This window comes from Gymnodraco acuticeps, unplaced genomic scaffold (assembly GCF_902827175.1).
Source record: "Gymnodraco acuticeps unplaced genomic scaffold, fGymAcu1.1, whole genome shotgun sequence".
In the NCBI taxonomy this organism is placed as follows: Eukaryota; Metazoa; Chordata; class Actinopteri; order Perciformes; family Bathydraconidae; genus Gymnodraco; species Gymnodraco acuticeps.
Window position 1 is genome coordinate 2,745,265 of NW_022990391.1, and position 23,195 is coordinate 2,768,459.

The 23,195-nt window shown below is 39.8% G+C and overlaps 1 protein-coding gene across 3 annotated transcripts in view; it reads right to left on the reverse strand.

Moving 5' to 3' along the window:
- LOC117551569 (glycine receptor subunit beta-like) overlaps nt 1–23,195 on the reverse strand; it is a gene marked incomplete at its 5' end in the record, with an annotated part of 89,816 nt that overhangs the window by 45,570 nt on the left and 21,051 nt on the right. For all 3 annotated transcript variants that reach the window (XM_034224479.1, XM_034224480.1, XM_034224481.1), the window contains 2 exon segments: nt 2,223–2,360; nt 3,010–3,092. In XM_034224479.1, coding sequence (XP_034080370.1) covers nt 2,223–2,360; nt 3,010–3,092 — 221 coding nt within the window.

Sequence of the window (23,195 nt, forward strand, 5' to 3'; positions counted from 1 at the left end):
CTTCAAATTTGGTTCACAGATACGTGGATATTTTATACAAGTGTAAATGTATGCACACAAGCGCTCACATCAGGTTTTACAAGCTCTCGCATTTTGCACCATATCTACCTTCATAGAATGTTTGGTCAAACACTTTGTGTTTTGTCTCATAGTAGCGTTTCACATTGGCACTTCAAAGGTCCGCCTGTTACTGAACTATGCTATAGGGCAGGGGTCGGCAACAGGCGGACCGGACCAGTAATCAATACATTAATAGGGGATTTCAATTTTGACGGGGCGATTCTATTTTAACTGCCACCGACAGGGGGCGAAAGAGACGAGTGAGCAATACAGGGAGAGAAACACAGAAGAAGAGATGGGAGAAGCAGAGAGGAAAGTGAGCGAGGAGAATAATTAGCGATACAGGGAGAGAAGCGGAGAGTGAACAGGCGTGTTAGCGGCAGGCAGGGAGAGGCACATAATTACACATGGCGCTCTCCAAGAAGAGGAAAGTGGACAGAGAGAACAGAGCTTTGAACCCTGAGTGGAATCATTCATCCTGCCCACTGGGAGCACAGAGCCAGTGTGTCTCATTTGTTCAGAGACCGTGGCGCTCATTAAAAGTGCCTAAACGCCACTATGAGACAAAACACAAAGTGGTTGACCAAACATTCCCTCTCAAGTCAGAACTGAGGTCACAAAAACTAAATATCGTTCCAGGGAAGGCTAACCAATGAGCACCTGCATGTGTGTATGAGGAGGGCCCTGACACAATTTCAGCCCAGATTTAAACTCGAGCTCAATTCTCACACTGAATAAAAACAAGTGAGTGAGGGACTGCAATATAAGAGGGAAAGAAAGAGAAACTTTAACTCTGTTCAACACAAAAGTTATGATGTAAAGACTGATGTTGTTCTATAAACGTCTGAAACTGTTAAGCCATGATGTGAAACGGTTAACAAAGAAAAAGGGAAACTCAAGCTGCTGCTACACTTTATTTTATTTATCTAAAATTAAGCACTTTTAAGATGCACATATTTTCAAAAGCTATTTTATTTATTTTCTCTATTTTATTTTTAAATGCAGCCCGAGAGGAACATTACACATATCCACAGTATTTACTGTATATCTGTATAGTTCAATGTTAATTGATAATAAATAGTTGTTTTTGAATTGTACTTTCTTTATTTGATTGGCAGTCAGTTGTTGATTACATGCAGACGTTGATAAAGCTGCAGCTACTTCAATATATATCACACTAATTCATAAAGCAAGTTAGACATTTTGATGTTCCGGACCTTTGCATGGGGAGATTTTCTCTAACTGGACCTCGTTGAATTTTATTTGAATACCCCTGCTAGGGGGTCCAGCCCTGAAGACATATACAGGCCAATGATGTATTTTCCCCCACCCCTACAAGCGGCCGAGATGGGTTTTCTCCGCAGGGTGGCTGGTGTCTCCCTTAGGGATAAGGTGAGAAGTTCGGTCATCAGGGAGGGACTCGGAGTTCAGCCGCTCCTCCTTCGCGTCGAAAGGAGCCAGTTGAGGTGGTTCGGGCACCTAGTTAGGATGCCACCTGGGCGCTTCCCTAGGGAGGTGTTCCAGGCACGTCCAGCTGGGAAGAGACCAAGGGGTAGACCTAGGACCAGGTGGAGGGATTATATCTCTTCGCTGGCCTGGGAGCGCCTTGGGATCCCCCAGTCAGAGCTGGTTGATGTCGCCAGGGAAAATAAAGTTTGGGGCTCTCTGCTGGAACTGCTACCCCCGCGACCCGACCACTCATTAACCGTTTGCCGTAGACTCTTGGGGAAGGTGTCATTGCACTCAGCAGGGAGTTTTTCATTGGTAACACTTTGCCCCGCCCACATTTTTGCCAACCCCCTTCATAACTCATGAACCATTTGTCATAGACTCTTGTGGAAGGTTTCATACCCCTTAGCATTTTTTAATGGTGTCCGGCCACATACATTCAAGCTCTGCCCAATCAAATAAGTTGTGCAAAGTTTGCCGAAGACACTAGTGAGAGGTACGTTTCACTTGATTCAATGTGGGCGTGGACACGTAGGCTGGCGACCCGAATGAGATAGAAGTCAAATGACAATAGCAACCTTTACTTCAGGATGTCTTCTGTCAATCAAGGTGATATTAATGCATTACCAGGGGCCATGACAACATTTGCTTAAGACTGAACTTGCCCCATCAAAGGGGTAAGTTGATCTGCTTTAATAATTATAAAGACTAACCTGTTCCTTGGTAGTATTTTGTGCAGTTTCCATATATGATGTCTTCTTGTTTGATGTCAAACTGAGGGAGAGCAATCTCATCCATCTGAACTGGGTCAGACTGCCACATGAACACAAGATCACTGGTGGTATATCCAACTAAAACATTAAAAAAGTAATCATTTATATGTTACAGTTTTCCCTTACAAGGCATTCATTTCAAAACACACAATATTTGAATTTGATTTATATTCTAACATTGTATTGTTTAAATAATTTGTAATTCCCTTTATTTTGTACTTTTCTCAGTTTTGGCTGTATATTTGGGACAGACCTTGTAACATATTGTGCATCTTTAGCCACTCCATTATTTAACATAAACTATGATCTGCAAGTTGCATTTATGTAATTGTTTACATCATGTAAAGTTTAGTTGTTCGAATTATCCAGAAAAAAATCCTTTACCAGATCAACTAAATCTAACATTTCCTACACGCAGATCATATACATTAGAAATGCACAGTTGAAGAGTTCTTGACCACAATTATAACTATGGAGCATTTTTTTTTTTACAAGTGGGTCCCCATTATCTGCCAATTACACAAGTATACTACTGGTACTAAGCTGACACTCTGCTGCTGCAAAAGTTGAATGACAGGAAAATAAAGATGACTTACAGCAACCAATGTTTTCGCTCAGCAAGTGAAAACATTTGCTTTATCCTGACTAAACTGTGAAAGTTCGCTTTTCAAGGGCTTGTTTACTGCCTGTAATTATGCAAATTGTGTGTGTTCGTTTTTGTACTCACAGCTCTCTAGCTGCATCTTGCAACGCTGTGTGTCCATTGGGAAAAGTCGGAGATCCAAGGGACAAGACATTGTAACTGACAGCCTACACTCAGTCACACACAAACACACAAAGAAGACAAATGTCGTAATGATTACTAATACTTTTCAAATATATCACTTGTTTACTCCACAGAGAAGAAGAGCTGTACCAACTAGCTGCACAGTTATGGGCGGCATCCCAAGACTCATTACTTGCATCCACGTTTCCCTCAATCACGTGCATCATCATTAAATTGTGCATCAGCAAAAAGTAAGAGTAAGAAATGGAAAAGTTGAGGCGAAGAAAAAGGAGACCCTTCAGGCAGAAGTTTCAAAATTACAGACATGTTTGCTGAAGGTGCAGGGTACAGCTGGCCGCTGTTGGTGGTGAAGAGAATAGAGAGAGAGATCAGCGCGAGGGTGGAGAGAGAGTAGAACTTGCGGTAAACAGAAGTTAAGAAAATAGGTTGGCCGCCCGGCTCAACAACATGTTGTAGGGGTGACAAGGTTATGATACTGTTTAATTTAGGACCCCATTAATATCCCTTGATCAGAATCAGAATACCTTTATTAGTCCCACAGAGGGGTAATGTACGTTGTTACAGCAGAAAAAGAGCCACAGACAGCTTAATGTTACATATGTTACATGTATTAAAAAGTTACACAATTTACAAAAAACACATCCTGTAACAGTTCTTAGGATTTAGCAGCCAGGTATATATTGCACATAGGGCTGCTCAATTAATTGTATTTTAATCGCAATTACTATTTTGGCTTGCAACGATTATGAAAACAACATAATCAAAATAAAAAATAAACATTTTATTTTTATTTTTTATTGGTTTTTCATCAACTGTTAAAAACACTGTTTTTTCAATAAATGGATGTTTTCAAAGTAAATGGATAATCGTTTTTAATAATCGTGATATCAATTATTGACCCAAATAATGGAGATTATGATTTTTGCCATAATCGAGCAGCCCTAACATAGCACATATTGCACATAGTTGGTTGTTATTTAACAGCAAGGGGTGTTATAGTCTGTGTGGGGGGGGGGGGTCTTCTAGGGTTGTATAGTCTGACCGCTGCAGGAAGGAAGGACCTGCGGTATCTCTCCGTGAGACAGCGGGGGTGCAGCAGCCGCTGAAGGAGCTGCACAGTGAGGACAGGGTGTCCTGGAGGGGGTGGGACACATTGTCCAGCAGGGAGGACAGCTTGGCTGCCATTATCCTGTCTCCCACCAACTCAACAGTGTCCAGAGGACTCCCCAGTGTAAGAGAATATTTTCATCTGATCTGTTTATAGAGTTTCTTATTGTTTTATAGAATCTGTGATACTGCAAACATCTGCTTGTAGTCAGTCAAAGACCCCTGTGTAGGTTGAGGCTTGTCTGGATCTCTTTGAGACAAGTAGACTATTGTCTCACATCTGCTACTAATTAGGTATACGCGGGCTTTCTGGGAGCCCGCCTCTCCTCGTGTTGGTTAGATGTTTTGTGTCTTTTGGTTCAGAGATTACCTTGGTGGAGCACAAGGACAGTGTGAAACTAGGATGATTTCCCGGCCGTATGTAATTGTCTGTCTCTCAATAAATATCAGTGTATTGACAGGTGAATCCAGTTTCCCTCATTTGATGATGCGCTCAACATTGCTGCAAAGAAGTTTTTACTTCACAATTGGCGTCGCGAACAGTTACCAACAAATCGTCGAGCTGGTGAGTGTAATTTCAAATCTATATTTTGACATTGCCTCGCCAGACTCTGTGATTGACGGTATAAAATTACCTGTGGAACAGATAGATGCAATATTTTTGGTTTCCTCTGTGTGTGTGCACGGCAAATATTCGGAGAGACCTTAAAGAGGGCATCAGTAATGTGGAACTTCGGTTTAAAAGCAATGTAAAGATTTGTACTGAAACGAATCGCCGAATTCTGGAGATTTCAACGGTTTAACTAGTTAAATCAACTCGCCTCGAAATGTTCCTGTTGCTGCCGTGGGGTGCAGGGTGTGGGTAATTCCCCTCCCCCCCCCCCCTGTGGGGAGCAGCACACACGGGGATACACAAAGCACAGTGTCGTATCTTCTTAAATCGCACCATTATGAGTTTTGGAACTAAACAGAACTCTTATTAACGGGAAACGTGATACGAAATATTACGTCACGCTGTGTTTCATAAACTGAGGGGTTGTTGAATTTGGCTGTTGTTAAAATAAAGGGTACTGAATTCATTAAAAGTCTCTGCTCTCCGGATCGGGGAGGGCAGAGCACCACTAAATTAGCATAGTGGTTGTTGATTGAGAATAATGTGGTTATTACTCTTCAGCAGATTCCGTTCTTAGAATTAATTAAATTAATTAATATCTCTGCTCTCGGTCGGTTGAGCAGTTTTACCACTACATTTGCATAGTGGTTTTGATTGAGAATAAGGTAGTTTATTTCTCATCAACTGAATTAATGTTTAACAACACAGACTTGTATTTTTTGTTAATCACACCATAAGCTCAAGAACTAAATTGAGCTATTAAATGGGAAGGGTGGTGGCAGAATATTACATTCACACTGTGTTTAATAAACTTACGGATTATTGAATTGGATTTTGTTTAAAAAAAAAAAATTTAAAAAATAAATAAATTTAAAAAAAAACAATAAGTAAAAAATAAGTACTGATATTTCCCTACCCCCGCTGAAGTTTCCCTAATTCGGATTAAAATTAAACTGGATGAGTTTAGCTGTCACCTGATATTTGTTGCGGGTTCATGTTTGTTTGTATAATTGTTTCGTGTTTGTTTGTATACCTGCCGTCTTGTGCATGTTTTTGTAACAACTAATAAAATGAATCAGTCCACAGCCAAGGTAAAATGAATCTAAATTTCCGCAAAAGGAAAATAAATAGCAAAAAAGCCTCTGTTTTACACCCGGGAACCTCAGAGGCATAACTGCGGGTCATCTGTCTGCTCAAATAGGTCAATGTTATATTATTTGTTTCATTTATTCTTAATCTATGTATTGTATGGTAATAATGAAAATAAAATAACCTAATGTATTGAACACATTCCGAAACAAAGCAGATAAGACAAGACTTAGACACAATGGTGATTGAACCTTTTTGCACGATTGATGCAAAATGAAAACTTTGTCATTGTCTGTTTCCAACTGGCCACTGGAATCAGATAATGGATATGAGTTGAAGTTCAATTACAGTTTTAAATATAGTTCAACATTCTTTATTTAACTGTTTGAAATTATTTCTAGTCAAAATCCCCTCCTTTTCTATACTCTGCTTGGTGCTGCAGAAGAAGAAAATAAAATAAAATGCAAGACACGGGGTCAGAGACAGGCGTGACCTCTGGAAGGAGAAGATAATCTGAAGCAGACCACGGCGCGACCCATTGGGGGTTTTATGACCACAGCACAAAGGAAGATCTAATTTCAGCAGTCAGTTTTTTTGGCAGAACTTTTGAGCATTTTTAAAATGTCTTTTCTTGCCTCTGTGCAAGGCTTAGTCTTTCTATCTGTATAGCCACTGGTGTAAAGTAACTAAGTTCATAAACTTAACAAGTCCTATACTTGGGCACAATTTTGAGATACTGGTACTTTATTTGAGTATCTAAAATGTTTTGCTGCTTTATTTTTCTACTCCACTACAGTTCAGTGGTACATGGTGTACTTTTACTCCACTACATGTATTTAATACCTTTAGTTACTTCACAGATGTGGATGAATGATGTGAAATATAACCAAGTGTTGAATCAGATTTTAGTTCCACCTGGAGTAAATCCACCAGCTACCCTGCAGTATACAAAGTCATTCAAACTAGCTGCACCTTTACCAGCTTTGAGAACACTTTAATGATCAATCATTATAAAACATATCATATATATTATTCTGAAATAAACCAATCTGCACAACGACTACTTTTACTGTCGCTATTTTCACTATATTTTGATGACAATACTTTTATACTTTTACTTGAGTAACATTTTGAATGCAGTACTTTTACTGTAACTTAGTATTCCTACACTCTGGTACTTCTACTTGTACTCAAGGACAAGATCTGAGTACCTAAGCTAACGTTAGCCAGAAACCTTCCATTTTGACACAAAGAACAATGGGGTAATTTCAAAGTAATTCGAAGTAATTCACACAGCCTCTTCCCTATGGGAGGAGCAGCAGTTTCAGCTTCATTTAAATATGTCGCGTAGTTATAGATGGATTTATTTTTTCCTCTAAAAGAGAGAATGTGTATTTTATGTTAGTATTTCAAAAATCTCCTGGGGGAGAATCCCCCCAGACCCCCTGCGGGGGTTGGGTTTTCAGCATGTGAACTCTTTCACTTGTGAGGAAATGGCAGGATTGGCTCCAGGTCGCCTTTTTATTTACTACAAGACAAATGTTTTTATTTTATTTTAATTTCATACAGTTCAATTTGGATTGAGACAGGGAAATATTCGAAACCTCACGCGTGGCGTTTCACTGACAAGGGGGCGATATAGCGTGTATGTAATTACATTTCAAATACTGATTTGAGCCCCACCACTGTATGGGTTAGCCCTACCATAGATTATCTAACACAAATACTCGGGAGCCGATAAGTCGATAAGTTGCTTATCGCGACAGGCACACAATAAAACAGTGGAAACAAACATGTGTTTGACTTTCATTATTTAATGAAACTGTGTGCCCTTTATAGTCTGTGTCCAATATTGTGTATTTGTATATATATATTATATATATATATCCTAAGTATATGCTAAGGTCCCGCTACGGACACGATAGCAGTCGCTTCGTGCGCATGTGTGTAATTAAACCCATGATATCAAAATCTCACTCCAGCCAGGTACCCAAAGTTAGCAACCCTGTCCATACCCCAATTATATTTTATTGATGACAAGTTTGCATCCCTGCCTGTTATCGTTTTCATCACGGAGCTGGAAAAATGGTGTATTGATTACTGATCTGTGCAAGTCAAATTTGTTAACTGACTTTGGTTCTAATGTTAATGTTAATTTGATTTCAACCCATAAGTAATTATTTAAATTAACTCAACATTCCACATGATGGATTAGTGTTCCACATTTTTCCCACTAATTTGTTTATGATTAGGCCAATGGTAAAGAGAGACTTGATGACCCTGTGTCCTTTTTGTTAGCACGTGGTTCCATTTTGTCTAATGGCGTTGGACAGCTTCACTAAGAGTCACCCAGTTCTACCCTGCTACAGTCCGGCTGAGTGCAGTCACAGAGATGCTATGGCTGCTCTACATGACATTAATGGTTTGGTCCGAGAATGGACACCATTTCCTGCTCCCAGAGAGAATGACGCTCCTCACACTGAACAATACAGCCATTGACACTGTCTCACGTGGGTCTGCTCCCCCCCCACCGAGCCATGAACTGGAAGCTGGAACACTTGGAACTGTCACACCAGCACCAACCCTTGGGTCAGAAGACTAACGGCTTCACTTAGGGCATATGGGTCAGAAATATGACTCTCGTTACCACGGAGTGGGTTGTTTGTTTTTTAAGGCTATTCATACTGCTATGCAGAGTGAAGAGCCCCTACTATTTTAACAAATACGATGTCAGGGGCCTCTTACTGTCTACTTCTGCATGTATTCACATTATATGGACCATGTTTACACCTGTTGAAACTAGGGCTGCACGGAACTCAGGCTACAATACAACCATTTTGTTCTGCTCTAACGATTCAATTTATAAATTCTACATCAAAATAGTTCGGTTTATTGTTTCCAATGATAACGTCACCTTAAGTGGAGGAATGCAAACCTGTTTTAAAATATAAGGTTTTGAATTTCTTTGACATTTCTCAGTAATGACACCCTCAGACACCCACTATCATTTATGCCAGTGGTTCCCAAACTTTGTTGTGCCCAAGGCACACCAAAGGACAAGTAAAAAAAATCTCAAGGCACACCTATTGTGAAAAGATAGCCCTTATCACTCATATTATGTAAAGTATCTGTAAATGTGCATAATTATTTACTAATGCCAAATAAAATGTGACAAAGACAACTATATTACGAAATATTTCCGAAATTAATTTGAAACTTTATCAAATTAGGCTTCATCAAAGCAGCAACACACTCATTTACACCAGACATGTCACAAAATAGAAAATGAGGCAAAAGAAACTCAGCAGAAATTCAGCACAGACAACTGTCAATGCAAGGAAGCTGCATTGTCCATGGTCCGGAACTACAAATTATAAATGTATTACTTTAAAAAAATGTAATATATTACACTACTTCGTTACTATCTACATAAAGTAACTCGGTACTTTACTCGTTACTTTCCTCGCCGAGCACGTACAAACTGCGCATGCGTGAGTGGCAATAACTTTCCTTACCAGCAGGCGGCGGTAGTCAAGCCCCCAGGTAGTGCGCCGGACTCAGATGAACATATTCGTGCTGGCCAAACGGCGGTACTACACTTCCGGTTTGGTTGCCAGGCCCGAAAACACTTTTCCCATTGACTTACATGGGGAAAGAGTGGTCTGTAACTCGTTGGATAATTTTTTTAACTAAATAAACTACCCAGTATGAACACTTGTATAGCCCTTATTAAAAAACATTCGTTCCTCAAGTTGTAAAACATTTGCTAATAACGTTATTCTGAGAGTTATTTCCCTCTGCATTATGAACGCGCATCTAATCCACGGGACCGCGCAGCCCGGCACGTTCATGTTACGTGTCCCGACCAATCAGAGCACACTGTGCTCACAGGGAGGGTGCTGGAGCCAGGCTCTGGCTGGAGCTTTTGGAGCTACAACGAGCGTTAAAGGCAGAGAGTGAAATTCAGTGAATACACGTAGTTTACAGAGATGCTGTATGAGGAACCAATGTGAGTTGCGTTTATCTTTACCCATGGATGCACAATGGGAACGGATCCATATCGTCTTACTGCCATCCCACGGAGCTGTAATAATGGATATATTGCACATGTTTGCTGTAATTCATTGTCATACTACATGGGCTGTATGATTGAATCTTGTACCGTAAATGTTGTATTAAATGGAGTTAATATTACCGATATCACTAGATCATTACTAGCTAGCCGCTAGCTGCTAACTGCCGCCTCGTTCATATCAAATCCATGGCGGTAGTGTGTATTTGTCATTTAATACAGGCAACAACCGGAAGACAGAGAAGAAGAATAGACTGCGTGATATAAAATAATGGGCATACCTCCACCCCTCGATAGTTATCGCTGACTCAGCCATGTTTATGCAGCACTGCACGTGGAGATGTGGACGCGCAAGTCGCGCAGATTACGTACATAAACCTACAAAGTACTGATATAGTAAATTAAAAATTAAATGATTATTTTTGTGTAGTTGTATATTGAAAAAATAATGTATGGTTGTCACAAAATCCCACGGCACACCCGGACTTGCCTCACGGCACACCAGTGTGCCGCGGCACACCGTTTGGTAACGGTGGTAACTCAGATGCTTACATGGACTTGTATGTTTTTCCTTAATATCTAACAGAAATAAGAGAGAAAGAGATGGGAAAGTGAGTAAAGAGGGATAGGAAGGAGGAGAGATATTTGCGAGTTGCATACTGACTCTGAGTTTTCTCGATTAATAGCTTATATAGACAATACCATGCTTAGATAGACTCCTAAGTTATTATTTCATATGTGACAATATGTAAGAAAAGGGAGGGAAGAGTCAAATTATATTGAGAAATTGAGCAATTGATTTCATATTGGAACATTCATTTCTCAAACCTATGTTTTATGGAAGAGGAAATGTACTTCTGATAAACTAATCCTTGATCAAACGGTAAATGGTGAATTAATATAACATTTATAATCATTGAGAAAGGGTTATTCCACAGGGACTAGCTCACATTTAACTTCAAATAACATTTCTCTGCTTTGGACTGATGAGTATATGATTCTTGCATGTTAAATGACTAACACAAACCTTACATTTATAATGTGCATGTCTCAGGAAGGCTCCCAAATCATTCTGAGGGGGCCTATCCTATTTTTGTAATTGAATGATAATGTGCTAATCCATTACCTTGAGTTGTCTGCACTCAGGAAAACATCCCTATCAAGTGTTAACCCAATAACTAGGACAGCTCTGAAGGCCAAGGGTCAGAGAGAGAGGATCACACTCTGCGGCTGCAGAGAGCAACTTATCCACGGGCAAGGAGGTCGTTCGAGATGAGAGGATTCTAATCTTCAACTTTCTGATGAGATGGGATGCTTCTTCATTTTCGCTCGCAGGACGAGCGATGGCTTCAGAGGTCGTCATACAAGGTTTCCATGTTTCATTGGAGGAGCAGATGTTTTCATAACCTCTCCCATCACGGGGGGGGGCATTTGGATGTGCCACTTGGAATAGGCAGGTGCACGGCTCTCAAGCAGATAGCAGAAGGAATACAGGCAGATGAGCCTCTGTTTCACTGGGAGATCATAAAGTGCTCACTGAATTGAGCCACAAAAGCAGAGCAATTGGGGGGGATTGAGATATGGCGCTCTGATGAAGAAGAGTTTTGAGCCAATCAGCACCTCAGTGCTAATCTACAGATAATTGAGTTATGGCGCTCTGATGAAGAAGAGTTTTGAGCCAATCAGCACCTCAGTGCTAATCTACAGTATCAGGATGCCTTTACACACCAGACATTCTGTGTCATAAAGAGAGGAGGAAAACATGTCTTCTAGCTCTCGTACAAAGATAACATTTGAATTGAATGACCAGATGATTACAGATGTACAATTAATGATTGTTTTTGTATTCCCAATGAACAGATATGTGTTAAATAGTGGTGATAAATATATTTTATCAGATTACACTTTCACACTAAACTAATTAATTAATTGATATTTTCAGATTTATAAGGTATTGGACAATAAGATATTTCTAATATTATAACAGACAATGTTACTATCCTTAATCATTACCAGGTAAGAACAGATGTTTTGATATTGATTACAGTTGATGCTCTGAATAAAGAACAGATGTTTTGATATTGATTACAGTTGATGCTCTGAATAAATAACAGATGTTTTGATTTTTTCCTTTTGAGGTCGTTATACAATAAAATGTTTGATTCTTCAGATTGTTAAACATTTTGAGAATTGTTTAGTTTTCCCTTCAGATTTTGAAATGACATAATGATTGATAGTTGAAGTAATGTAATGCCTTACTCTTGAATAAAGCGTAATGAAGTAAACGTAAAGTAATGTTAAAGATTGAGGACACTGTAACTTTACAGATTACAGATTGATCGATTCATCACTGTGAATTTATACCTTAACTAGGAACCTTAGCTGGATCTCTCATGATTCTGATTTATACCTCAATTGGATTTATTATAAATCCTAAATTCTAATTGTGTTTTAATAAGTAATTGCCTTAAAGTAAATCTTTGAGATGTAAGATGATTTAGAATTTGTGGTTGATGAATGAGATTAACTGAGTGATAAATGATAAAATATCTTATTTTTGAAACATATATTTTGCCATAATATTGTTGTATGTCATGTGTTTATTATTGTGCCTTTTGACAAAAGATGCCAAGCACTGAAGAGAGATGATTTTTATTATGATTGACTGTGTTCAATCAGGGTGATTGAAATGTTTTTCAATCTTGTTCTATTTTTAATGTAATGAATGTATCTGAGCCCACCCAACTCTGAAGACGCTTATTGATTTTAAGTATTGACTGAAATATTCTTAGACTAATGTTAATTGGTTATCAATAGATTGATAAAAAGAGTGAATCTGTAAGAGAATATTTTCATCTGATCTGTTTATAGAGTTTCTTATTGTTTTATATAATCTGTGATACTGCAAACATCTGCTTGTAGTCAGTCAAAGACCCCTGTGTAGGTTGAGGCTTGTCTGGATCTCTTTGAGACAAGTAGACTATTGTCTCACATCTGCTACTAATTAGGTATACGCGGGCTTTCTGGGAGCCCGCCTCTCCTCGTGTTGGTTAGATGTTTTGTGTCTTTTGGTTCAGAGATTACCTTGGTGGAGCACAAGGACAGTGTGAAACTAGGATGATTTCCCGGCCGTATGTAATTGTCTGTCTCTCAATAAATATCAGTGTATTGACAGGTGAATCCAGTTTCCCTCATTTGATGATGCGCTCAACATTGCTGCAAAGAAGTTTTTACTTCACACCCAGGACAGAGCTTCCTTACCAGTCTGTTCAGTATCTTCCTGTGAGCAGCCGAGATGCTGCTGCCCCAGCAGGCCACACCATAGAAAATGGCTGATGCCACAACAGAGTCCTACAATGTCTGAAGGAGTGCCCCCTGCGGCGTGCTTTGAAGCTTGCCGGTGAGCATGTCTGAAACTCGACCAACAACCAATCATATGAATCCCGCCCCGGACACACAAGCACGCGGTTTGATTGGCTAGAGCTTGTAATGGCATATGATTTGATTGGCTGACGCTTCCGCCGAAGCTTCAAAAGTTGAACATTGCTCAACTTTTGAAGCGAAGCAACGCTCCTACGCCGAAGCTTCAAAAGTTGAACATTGCTCAACTTTTGAAGCGAAGCAACGCTCCTACAATGCAGTTTGGCAAAGCGTGACGTCACCCCATTCAAAGTGAATGGCAGAAGCTTCAACGCACGCCGCCGTGTGGACAGGCCGTTATTATACTATTTGTATGCACATATTATAGGTCTCAGATATATAAAAAACATGTCTATGACGTATTTTGCTCAAAATACTAAACAGATCACCCATTCTAGCCATGCCTCATACCCCTCTATTTCAGCCCTGTTACTAAAGTGCTGATTCTGGGTATGTAGCTTTAAATATATATATATATATATATATATATATTACTTCCAAAACACGTTGCGCATTGTTTCTGATAGGGAAGTTTCTGATAGGGCCGTTGGCGTAAAGCTAGCCCACATTTCTGATATTACGTCATATCTGCAGCAAATCTGGATCACCCCCGTTTTTAGAGATTTGGGTACGGAGGAAAAGAGAGAGGCTTTTGTTGACACTTTGTGAGTTCCCTTACACACCGGCAGTGGCGGTTCTAGAATATTTTACATGGGGTGGCAAAGGGGGGGCAAGTGGTCATGCCAGGGTGGCATGGGAGGGTGGACAGTACGTGGTATTTTATACTGTATATATAACCTATTTATTGTTAAATCATGCCCTAACACAAGTATTCTTAATGCACAAGAGAACCAAGGCGTTTAGACAAACAAACTAAAATATAGTATAAAACAGCTCAATACTCATGATACCCTAGAATTCTGTTTACTGTAAGTACAGTAAAAGTACTTAGTTATAATTAAGTACACAAATAACATCACCCATCTCTTAAGAGAGCTAACCTCTGCAGCAACACATTTCAATAAATATTTGTCAATACTAAGAGCCGCTAGATTGTGCTGTTGTAATGGAATATGTATGCAAGAAGACCAAGTAGTTTTTATCTTTTAAAGACCTAGAAAGGGTTATTAACGCCTTTGTTACCTCGAGACTGGATTACTGCAATGCTCCGTATGTGGGTATGGACCAGGCCTCAATTAGACGCCTGCAGCTAGTTCAGAATGCAGCTGCACGTCTTCTTACTGGCCATAGAAAGCGTGACCATATCACCCCAATTCTGCCCTCACTGCACTGGCTTCCAGTTCGGTTCAGAATATATTTTAAATTCCTTTTATTTGTTTTTAAATCCCTAAATGGGCTGGCTCCTGCCTATATAGCCGAACTCCTCCATCGCTACACCCCAGGCAGAGCCTTAAGGTCGGCTGATCAGCTGCTGTTGATAGTGCCTAGGACCAGGCTTAAAACCCGAGGGCATCGAGCTTTCGCAGCGGCTGGCCCTAGGCTCTGGAATACTTTGCCCCTCCATGTGAGGTCGGCCCAGACCCTGGGGTTTTTTAAATCAACACTTAAAACTCACTTTTTCTCTCTGGCTTTTGTTTAATTATTTATTTATTTAGTTATCCTCAGAATTAATACTATTTTTAATATTATTAAATGTTATTAATATTATTGGGGTTTTATGGGGTTTCAGTTTTTTATGATTAGTAGGTTGGGGGCGGGGAGACCTTAGAGAAGGTTCTGACTGGGCTGACTGGTTGCTACATCTGGTTGCTTGGAGCTGAGTTGGTATAACCCTGAATTAGATTAGAACATTTTAGAAATATGAGGAATAACCTCTTGGTTTTATAAACCGTTTTGTAATTACTTCTTCATCCATTTTTGGATCTCTGCTGGGTTTTCTTTTAAAACCTTAAACCCCCCCTTGGGCTTGGTCCCTCCCCTCTCCCTCTGCGGATCTAAGGTCCGGTAGAGGGGGATGGGGCACAGAGTCGCTTATCCAGGCGGGGGAGTGCATCTGACGAAGAGATAGGTTGTTGTGCTCTCTATCTCTGCTTCTTATCCTACATTTTCACCCTGGACTAGAGGGAAAGCGTTCTTGGACGCCTTTTCAGCTCTGTTTCTTACTATATTCTTCCTACCTCGCTTACCTTGAACTATTCTAGGAGAGTGTGTTGACGTTGACTCGTTGGGCCTTTCCTCATGTACTTGTTTGTTCCCCAGTGCTTTCCTTTAACTGAATCTAGGAGAGGGCATTTAGGCCTCTCTACTTCCTTCTTTTGATTAGTTTAGTTTTTCACCCCCTTTCCCTTGAACTAATTTATACAGGAGAGTGCATTTACGTAGTCACGTTGTGCCTCTCGGCGTATACTTTGACTTTCTGTCTCTTTGGAGAGTGCTAGTACGTTGGATACGTTGGGCCTTTTCACTGTTGTCCCTCTTCACTAGTATCCCATGTCCCCTCTTCATAATTTGGGTCTTCATAATTTCCACCCTATTCTAAGGGGAAGCATGATGGTGCCTTTTCATTTCAATTTCTGGCTTTGTGTTTCTTCACCTCTTACTCGTTTAATATTTAGGAGAGTGCATTTACGTAGTCACGTTGTGCCTCTCTTCCTGGCTATTCTTTTCATACCCTTGTTTCTCTGAGAAGAGAAGAAATGCTATTCTAAAAAGGAGCTGACACATGGTGTCTCTTCACTTGTACACTTGAGGGGTCAGAGTTCATATGGTGAGGGATTCCATGAGCGATATGCTCATGGAATGTGCCTTTACCTTGGACTTCTAATAGAACTGCTCGGGTCTTGATAGATTGAGTGGGGAAGTTCATGAGATCTTTCTAGAGGGTTATCAAGAATAACTTTCATCCAATGACCTTTTCCCTCTCTGTCTGTGTCTGTGTATTCTCTTGTTCCGATTAACCCAGCCAAATCTTTGTTCTTGTTTTGTATCTATATCTACGCCGGGATCCGGAGTCGAGGCTGATCCTCTTGCTGTAGTCCTGTGTCTTGGATCCTCCATCCTGAGTTCTGGATTAAGTCGTGGATTTCGGGTCGTGGCTGAACCTGTCTCTGCGGTCCTGCCTTGGGTCTCGTCATGCTGCTTCCCTGATGGCTCCCACAGGATTGTAGCTGACATCCTCGTGGATTCATCTTCTTATTACAGACACATGCATTTCCTAACATTCGGTCTATATGCTGTAAAATGTATTATCTCTTCGATTTACACACGGCATCTATTGCACGTCTGTCCGTCCTGGGAGCGTCTATCGTTATTCCAACCCAGTTTAGATTTTGCTTCCGCATTACGCAAGAACATAGCTCTACGCGATAGCGTTATAGCAACCTGGCGTTACATCTCTATGGGCGGCAAATATGAATCTGACAAGCGAAATACCGTCCTTTTAAACGCCCATAATTATAATTATAATAATATAATAGTGCTTCTTTGTCAATATGACTGACGACCACACTTATGCAGTGCTGAGGTAATGTTAATTCATCATTTAATATTAATTCCTGATGGATATAAGAGGGATACATTAGCAAACATCTGTATATATAGCCTATATAATGTTTCGTTTTTTTGTTTGTCATGTAACATATTAACGTTTTGACCTTCTGTTTAGGATGTAAAGGTATCTATTTAATATTTTATTTAATGTCTATTTTGTTATATAATACAACATTTGACATTAATAACATATAAACGTTTGTAAAATATAAAAATGAAATGTTGGGACATTTATAAAAATGTATTCCTTTACATAAAATATATTGTTGTTTATATATATATGTACAAATGAATTAATATAAAGTGTATGTGAGTGTGTGTATAAATGAATGAATACATCTGTGTGTATACATGTGTGAGTACATATAAGTGTATGTTTATAAATGAATAAATGTGTGTATATATATATAAAACAGTATCATTAAATAATGCTGTGTGTGTATAAATGAATGAATACATCTGTGTATATTTATGAATAAATACATGTGTGAGTGCATATAAGTGTGTGTGTATATGAATACATGTATATATAAAATAGTATCATTAAATATATATATATAAAATAGTATCATTAAATAATGCTGTCAAATAAATGAAGTGCACAGTAATAGTCAAGGTTATATTCAATATTCTGCTGATAAGATAAGATATTTAAAACGTCTTTTGTTTGTCCTGAAAACGACATTTGAGAATACACACAGGCTATTTATAGATGATAAAACACCAGTAATACAATCTCAGGAATCTTCGATATGGCTTTAAACAGGATCGTTTACTTTCAGTCAACAAATCCTTTGGAAAGACAAAAAACAACTATTCATCCTGCTTTACCGCGACCGCTATAACAGCCGAAGAATAACAGCCGAAGAAGAAGGCTATGACGCTATCGCGTAGAGCTACGTTCTTGCGTAATGCGGAAGCAAAATCTAAACTGGGTTGGAATAACGATAGACGCGTCCTGGGAGAGGGATCCCTCCTCTGTTGCTCTCCCTGAGGTTTCTCCCATTTTTCCCCCTTAAACTGTGGGTTTTCTCTGGAAGTTTTTCCTTGTACGATGTGAGGGTCTAAGGATAGAGGGTGTCGTTTTTCTCATACTGATATTCTGAACAATCTGTGCTGTTGTATTTGCTGTAAAGTGTCTCTACTGTGGGCTAATTTTATTATATGTACAGCACTTTGGCTCGACCAAAAATCGTTTATAAATGTGCTATATAAATAAAACTTGATTTGATTTGATTTGAAGAATAAAACATACCATGTGGTCCAGCTGGAGTCTCATCTGCCTCCTGATCCTTGCCTCTTTCTGACACTTGATCTTTATTCCTCACATACATTTCTTCTTCTTCACTAATGTCTTCATCTCCTCCTGGCTTTCTCCTGCACTGACCCTCCTGGTCTCTTCAGTGTACTCTCTGTTCCTTTTGATCTCTTCTCAGATATGTCTTTTTGTTGTTATTGAATCACTCCAGCTACTCTAGCCCCAGCTACTCTAGCCTGCAAGAGTACTTGTGAAAAGCGCTGGTACAAATGCTTGTATAACTTTACACGTTAGGGCCATGTACACTGATAAAAACGAGTGTAAATTACTAATGATTTTTTTTAACTCAAAATCTCTCCTATTATTTAATGTGTTACTTGAATTTATGGAGTAATTTTGTATCTTCATTTTGATAAGTAAATGTTAACCTACAACCTGTGAAAAGCTAGTAAAATGTACCTGGGCAATGTGAGTAAAGGTGAGTTTGCGCAAGTTACAGATATTTGAAAAAAAGCAGAGAGTTCCAGTTGAAGTCTTGAAGAGAAGAAAGCATGGACCCTCGTCTAATATGAATACTCGTGGATTTTGAATCATGTAAGTCTATTTTTGTACTTTATTAACTCTGTACATCCCCGTTAGCTTGTCAGCTTAATGTGGATATCAAACAAATGTTAGCCAACGTCAGTGTTTCAGCTTAGCAATTTAGCTAGTTAGCGTGCTTGCTAATTTAGCCTGCTGTCATGAACGAGGCACACACAACATGTTATGTTTAGTAGTTTTAACAGTTGGCGAAATTCACCGTTTTGAATAAAACATGTGGCAGTGGGGCACCGCACTAGTAGTTCAGTAGTTTTTTTGTTGATGGTGTTCGCGCTACATTTTCAAATCCTGCTCGGTAGTTAGCAGTGTGTCGCCAAACTGAGTTTTCCTTTACTGTGGAAGTCAAGTCAGTTCACTCACATGCATCCGACTGTGTGTGAGATGCACATGTGTGCTTTTATTTCCTGTGTACACTGAGACAGATAGCGGCACCAGATTCCTAAAAGAAGGGTATGTCACATTCACTGCCATGGACACTGTTCTGTGGGCCAGTGTGTGATGCGGCCAGAGGGGTGATCCAGGAAGACTACTGGGAAGTTGATCCGTTGATGCCTCCTTCTGTAGCGCGTTAAATTGAAGTTAAGGTATACTCTTTGTCCCCAGTATCTTTCTGTACTTACAGTTATGTGTGTTCGCTACAATAATCGACATGTCAGTTAAACAGCACCACGTTGAAGTTAGACGGAAGCCGTCCTCCCGCCTGATGGAGCTTCTGGAAGAGTACAGAGGAGCTGATTTAAAGAGAACCAGGTAAATGTTCTGCTTGATTTGTGTTAAAATGTGTCTGCTGTTCTGTTTGTACATGAATATCTCTATTCTCTAAAGGTAAGTAGGCTACATCTTGCCAGTATGTGAAAAACCTCTTCAGTCTCCAGTGTTTAAGTTAACATTTAGGTAAAGTACATTGGAATCTAATTTGACTTTATAATATTTATATATATTTTCAAACTTACTCAATTTCAATGTTTAATATTCTGATTCAAATTGTGTTTTTCAGGAGAATTGATAGTTTGAGCTTGTAGAACTCAATTATTTAATCAGCTTGACTTCCTGTTGGGAACAACGCAAACATTTAATGAACTGAGCTTCCTTACTTGTGGTCATAATTTGACCGTAACAAATAAGAGTAAATATAAATTCCCATATCCACACTGTAGCTACTGCATATGATAATAAAGCCTTTGAAGCTTACCCCATCCCCTCTGCTTAAAAAGAACATGGCTACTTGAACACTAAATGAAATAGCTAACTCAACCCAATCAGTTTTTAGTACATTCACAGAAAGGTTTACAGTATTGTATGTTAACACTGATTTACATGTTTTGACAGAATGGAGGCAAAGATATCGTGGAAAAAGGACTATGCTGAGTGTCGTGAAGCTCCATGTCCCCCATAATGTGCAGCAAAAGAAGACGCCACACCTCCCAACGTGTCCATCTCCATCGAGGGATTGGCGGTGCTTGATGAGGGTGAACGCCTGCCTTCTGCTCATAGACATCATCCATGCAATGAACTTAAGTAACGCATCAAAGTTGAAATACGCTTCTGTCGTTTGCAAACATCTTTCTTAAAACTTAATTTCCTCCAGATTTGTCTTGAAAGTCCACATCTTTGCAGAAACAGTCGTGGAATGTTGAGGTACTCGAGAATGCTCTTTTCGTTGCACTTTATACTCCACTACAAATCAAAGGGAAATATTGTACTTTGTGCTTCACTATCTTATATAGAGTTTATCAAGTATACGGTTCTGTTTTTTAATTTACAATTTTTTTAAAATATTGTTAGAAATCCTTGAGCTATTACGTTCTCAAGGGTTAATACAATTACTACAGGGTACTTTTTTACATGTAATACTCAAACAGCATTTAGCTAATTATCCATCTCCATCTTCTCCCACTTATCCGTGGTCGGGTCGCGGGGGTATCAGTTCCAGCAGAGAGCCCCAAACTTTCCTTTCCCTGGCCACATCAACCAGCTCTGACTGGGGGATCCCAAGGCGCTCCCAGGCCAGCGAAGAGATATAATCCCTCCACCTGGTCCTAGGTCTACCCCTTGGTCTCTTCCCAGCTGGACGTGCCTGGAACACCTCCCTAGGGAGGCGCCCAGGTGGCATCCTAACTAGGTGCCCGAACCACCTCAACTGGCTCCTTTTGACGCGAAGGAGGAGCGGCTCAACTCCGAGTCCCTCCCTGATGACCGAACTTCTCACCTTATCCCTAAGGGAGACACCAGCCACCCTGCGGAGAAAACCCATCTCGACCGCTTGTATCCGCGATCTCGTTCTTTCGGTCATGACCCGTCCTTCATGACCATATGAGGGTAGGAACGGAAATGGCCCGGTAGACAGAGAGCTTTGCCTTCTGGCTCAGCTCCCTTTTCGTCACAACGGTGTGGTAAAGCGACTGCAGTACCGCTCCCGCTGCTCCGGCCCATCTCACGCTGCTCCGGCCCATCTCACGCTCCATTGTTCCCTCACTCGAGAAGAAGACCCCGAGATACTTGAACTCCTTCACTTGGGGTAAGGACTCATTCCTTACTTGGAGTGGACAGTCCATCGGTTTCCTGCTGAGAACCATGGCCTCAGATTTGGAGGTGCTGATCCTCATCCCAGCCGCTTCACACTCGGTTGCGAACCGATTCAGTGAGTGCTGAAGGTCGCAGACCGATGAAGCCATTAGAACCACATCATCTGCAAAAAGCTGTGGTGCAATCCTTAGTCGACCGAACTGCAGACCCCCTCCCCCACGACTACGCCTCAAAATCAGATCCATGTATATTGGATATTAGCTAATTATAGTTTTACTTAAGTTACATTTTCATTACCAGACTTTCACTTTTAATAGAGTATTCTTACAGTGTGGTATGAATATTTTTACTTAAGAAAAGGGCCGGATACTCCTTGGACCTCTGAGTGACAGTATATCAATGTGTTTCTGTGCCTGCTTTGTTTAATTTAACGGATGTATGTGCAGGATTTGTTAACATCATTGTAAACTGTAGATTAATCATGGCTTGTATCAGACAACAGAACACAAATGAATATGTTTGTGTTGCCCTGTTGTTTAGGTCAAAAGGACACCTAGTGGGTACAAATGGTAATTACAGTGCTTTGAGATATGTATTGTACTTTCAGTGTTGCCGTAGTTATGCAGAACTTGTCTCTTGTATTCAGACGCACGTTTTTACTCTGCATTGTTGTCTAAGAAAACATGCCTGTAAGTGTTTATATGCTCTGTTGTTTCAACATTGTTAATGAAGAGTATGTTTGAGGGATACATTGTTAAATGGTGGAAATATTGCTGTGAATTCATAGTTGCAACGATGTATGCTAACCGCTAGCCTTTCAATGTAATTTCCTATAGGGGTTAGCATGAAGCTAACACATAGTTTATGATATGGTTGTTCACACACGCGTGAAATGTATGATATGTGAAATGATTGCTATGCTTCAAATGAATGTACATTTCCTTGTGTGTCCAGTTGTACAGTGCTTTCTGAGTAAAACTTTAGAACGGAACTTCTGAAGCCGAGTGTTCTTCCTGTTGTCTGTCTGCCCCGCTGTGGGAGCGGGGGCAGAATAGTGTTGTTTTAAGTGTAAAACTGTTTTATTGAATAAGAATTGCATTTGATGTTACTTAATTATATTTAAATATTACCTATATATTTATTAAATGAAAGATAAGAATAGCAAGTAAAAATAACCTGAAAAGCCAAATATTTTTTAATGGAGATTTGTAATAAGATGCACATGTAATCTTAAGTAACATCTACTACACAATAGTAAATAAAATGTACTTACAAAACTGAGTGTAACAGTAAAGTTTACTTAAGTGCCTTTAGTAACAAACACTTCTTAACTAAGTAGAAGCTATTTTAAATATACTTTGTTAAAAATACTTAGGTTTTCTGCGTGCGTTTTCTTACCTCAATTTTCCTAAGTATTTCTTACTCCCCGTGTTTTTCAGTGTAGCTAATAAGTAGCATAGCCTATAATAAATATAAAATCAGAAAGTATTTATCAAACGCACACAGGCAGCTGTGTTTGGATCCAGTTTGACGGTAAAGGATGTATCCTGGTTTAATTTATCTGGCTTCATAACTGTAATGTGTAATTTACGTGGATTTAATAGTACCGCATAGTTTATTTAGCAAATAAAGTGATCGATCTCCCAGCTAGCGCTGTCTGCGTAGTATTTTGTAACGTAATGTCCCAAACAGCGACTGTCTATTAAACGCTATCGATTCAAACTGCAGCGTTTTATAAAATAAAATGTCAAGCTCTCATCTTTAGTAAAAACAAAACTAGTGGAAGGGGAAATGCTTCCAGGGGAATCTGATCCACCTTCAGGTGCTGGGACAGTTCGCTCCCTCTCTGCAGCGGTGCGAGCCGAGTCTGTGTGAACGTCGCTCCGCAGTTTAATGAAGGGCCGTAGCTACGTTTTTAATGGGCCTAAAAT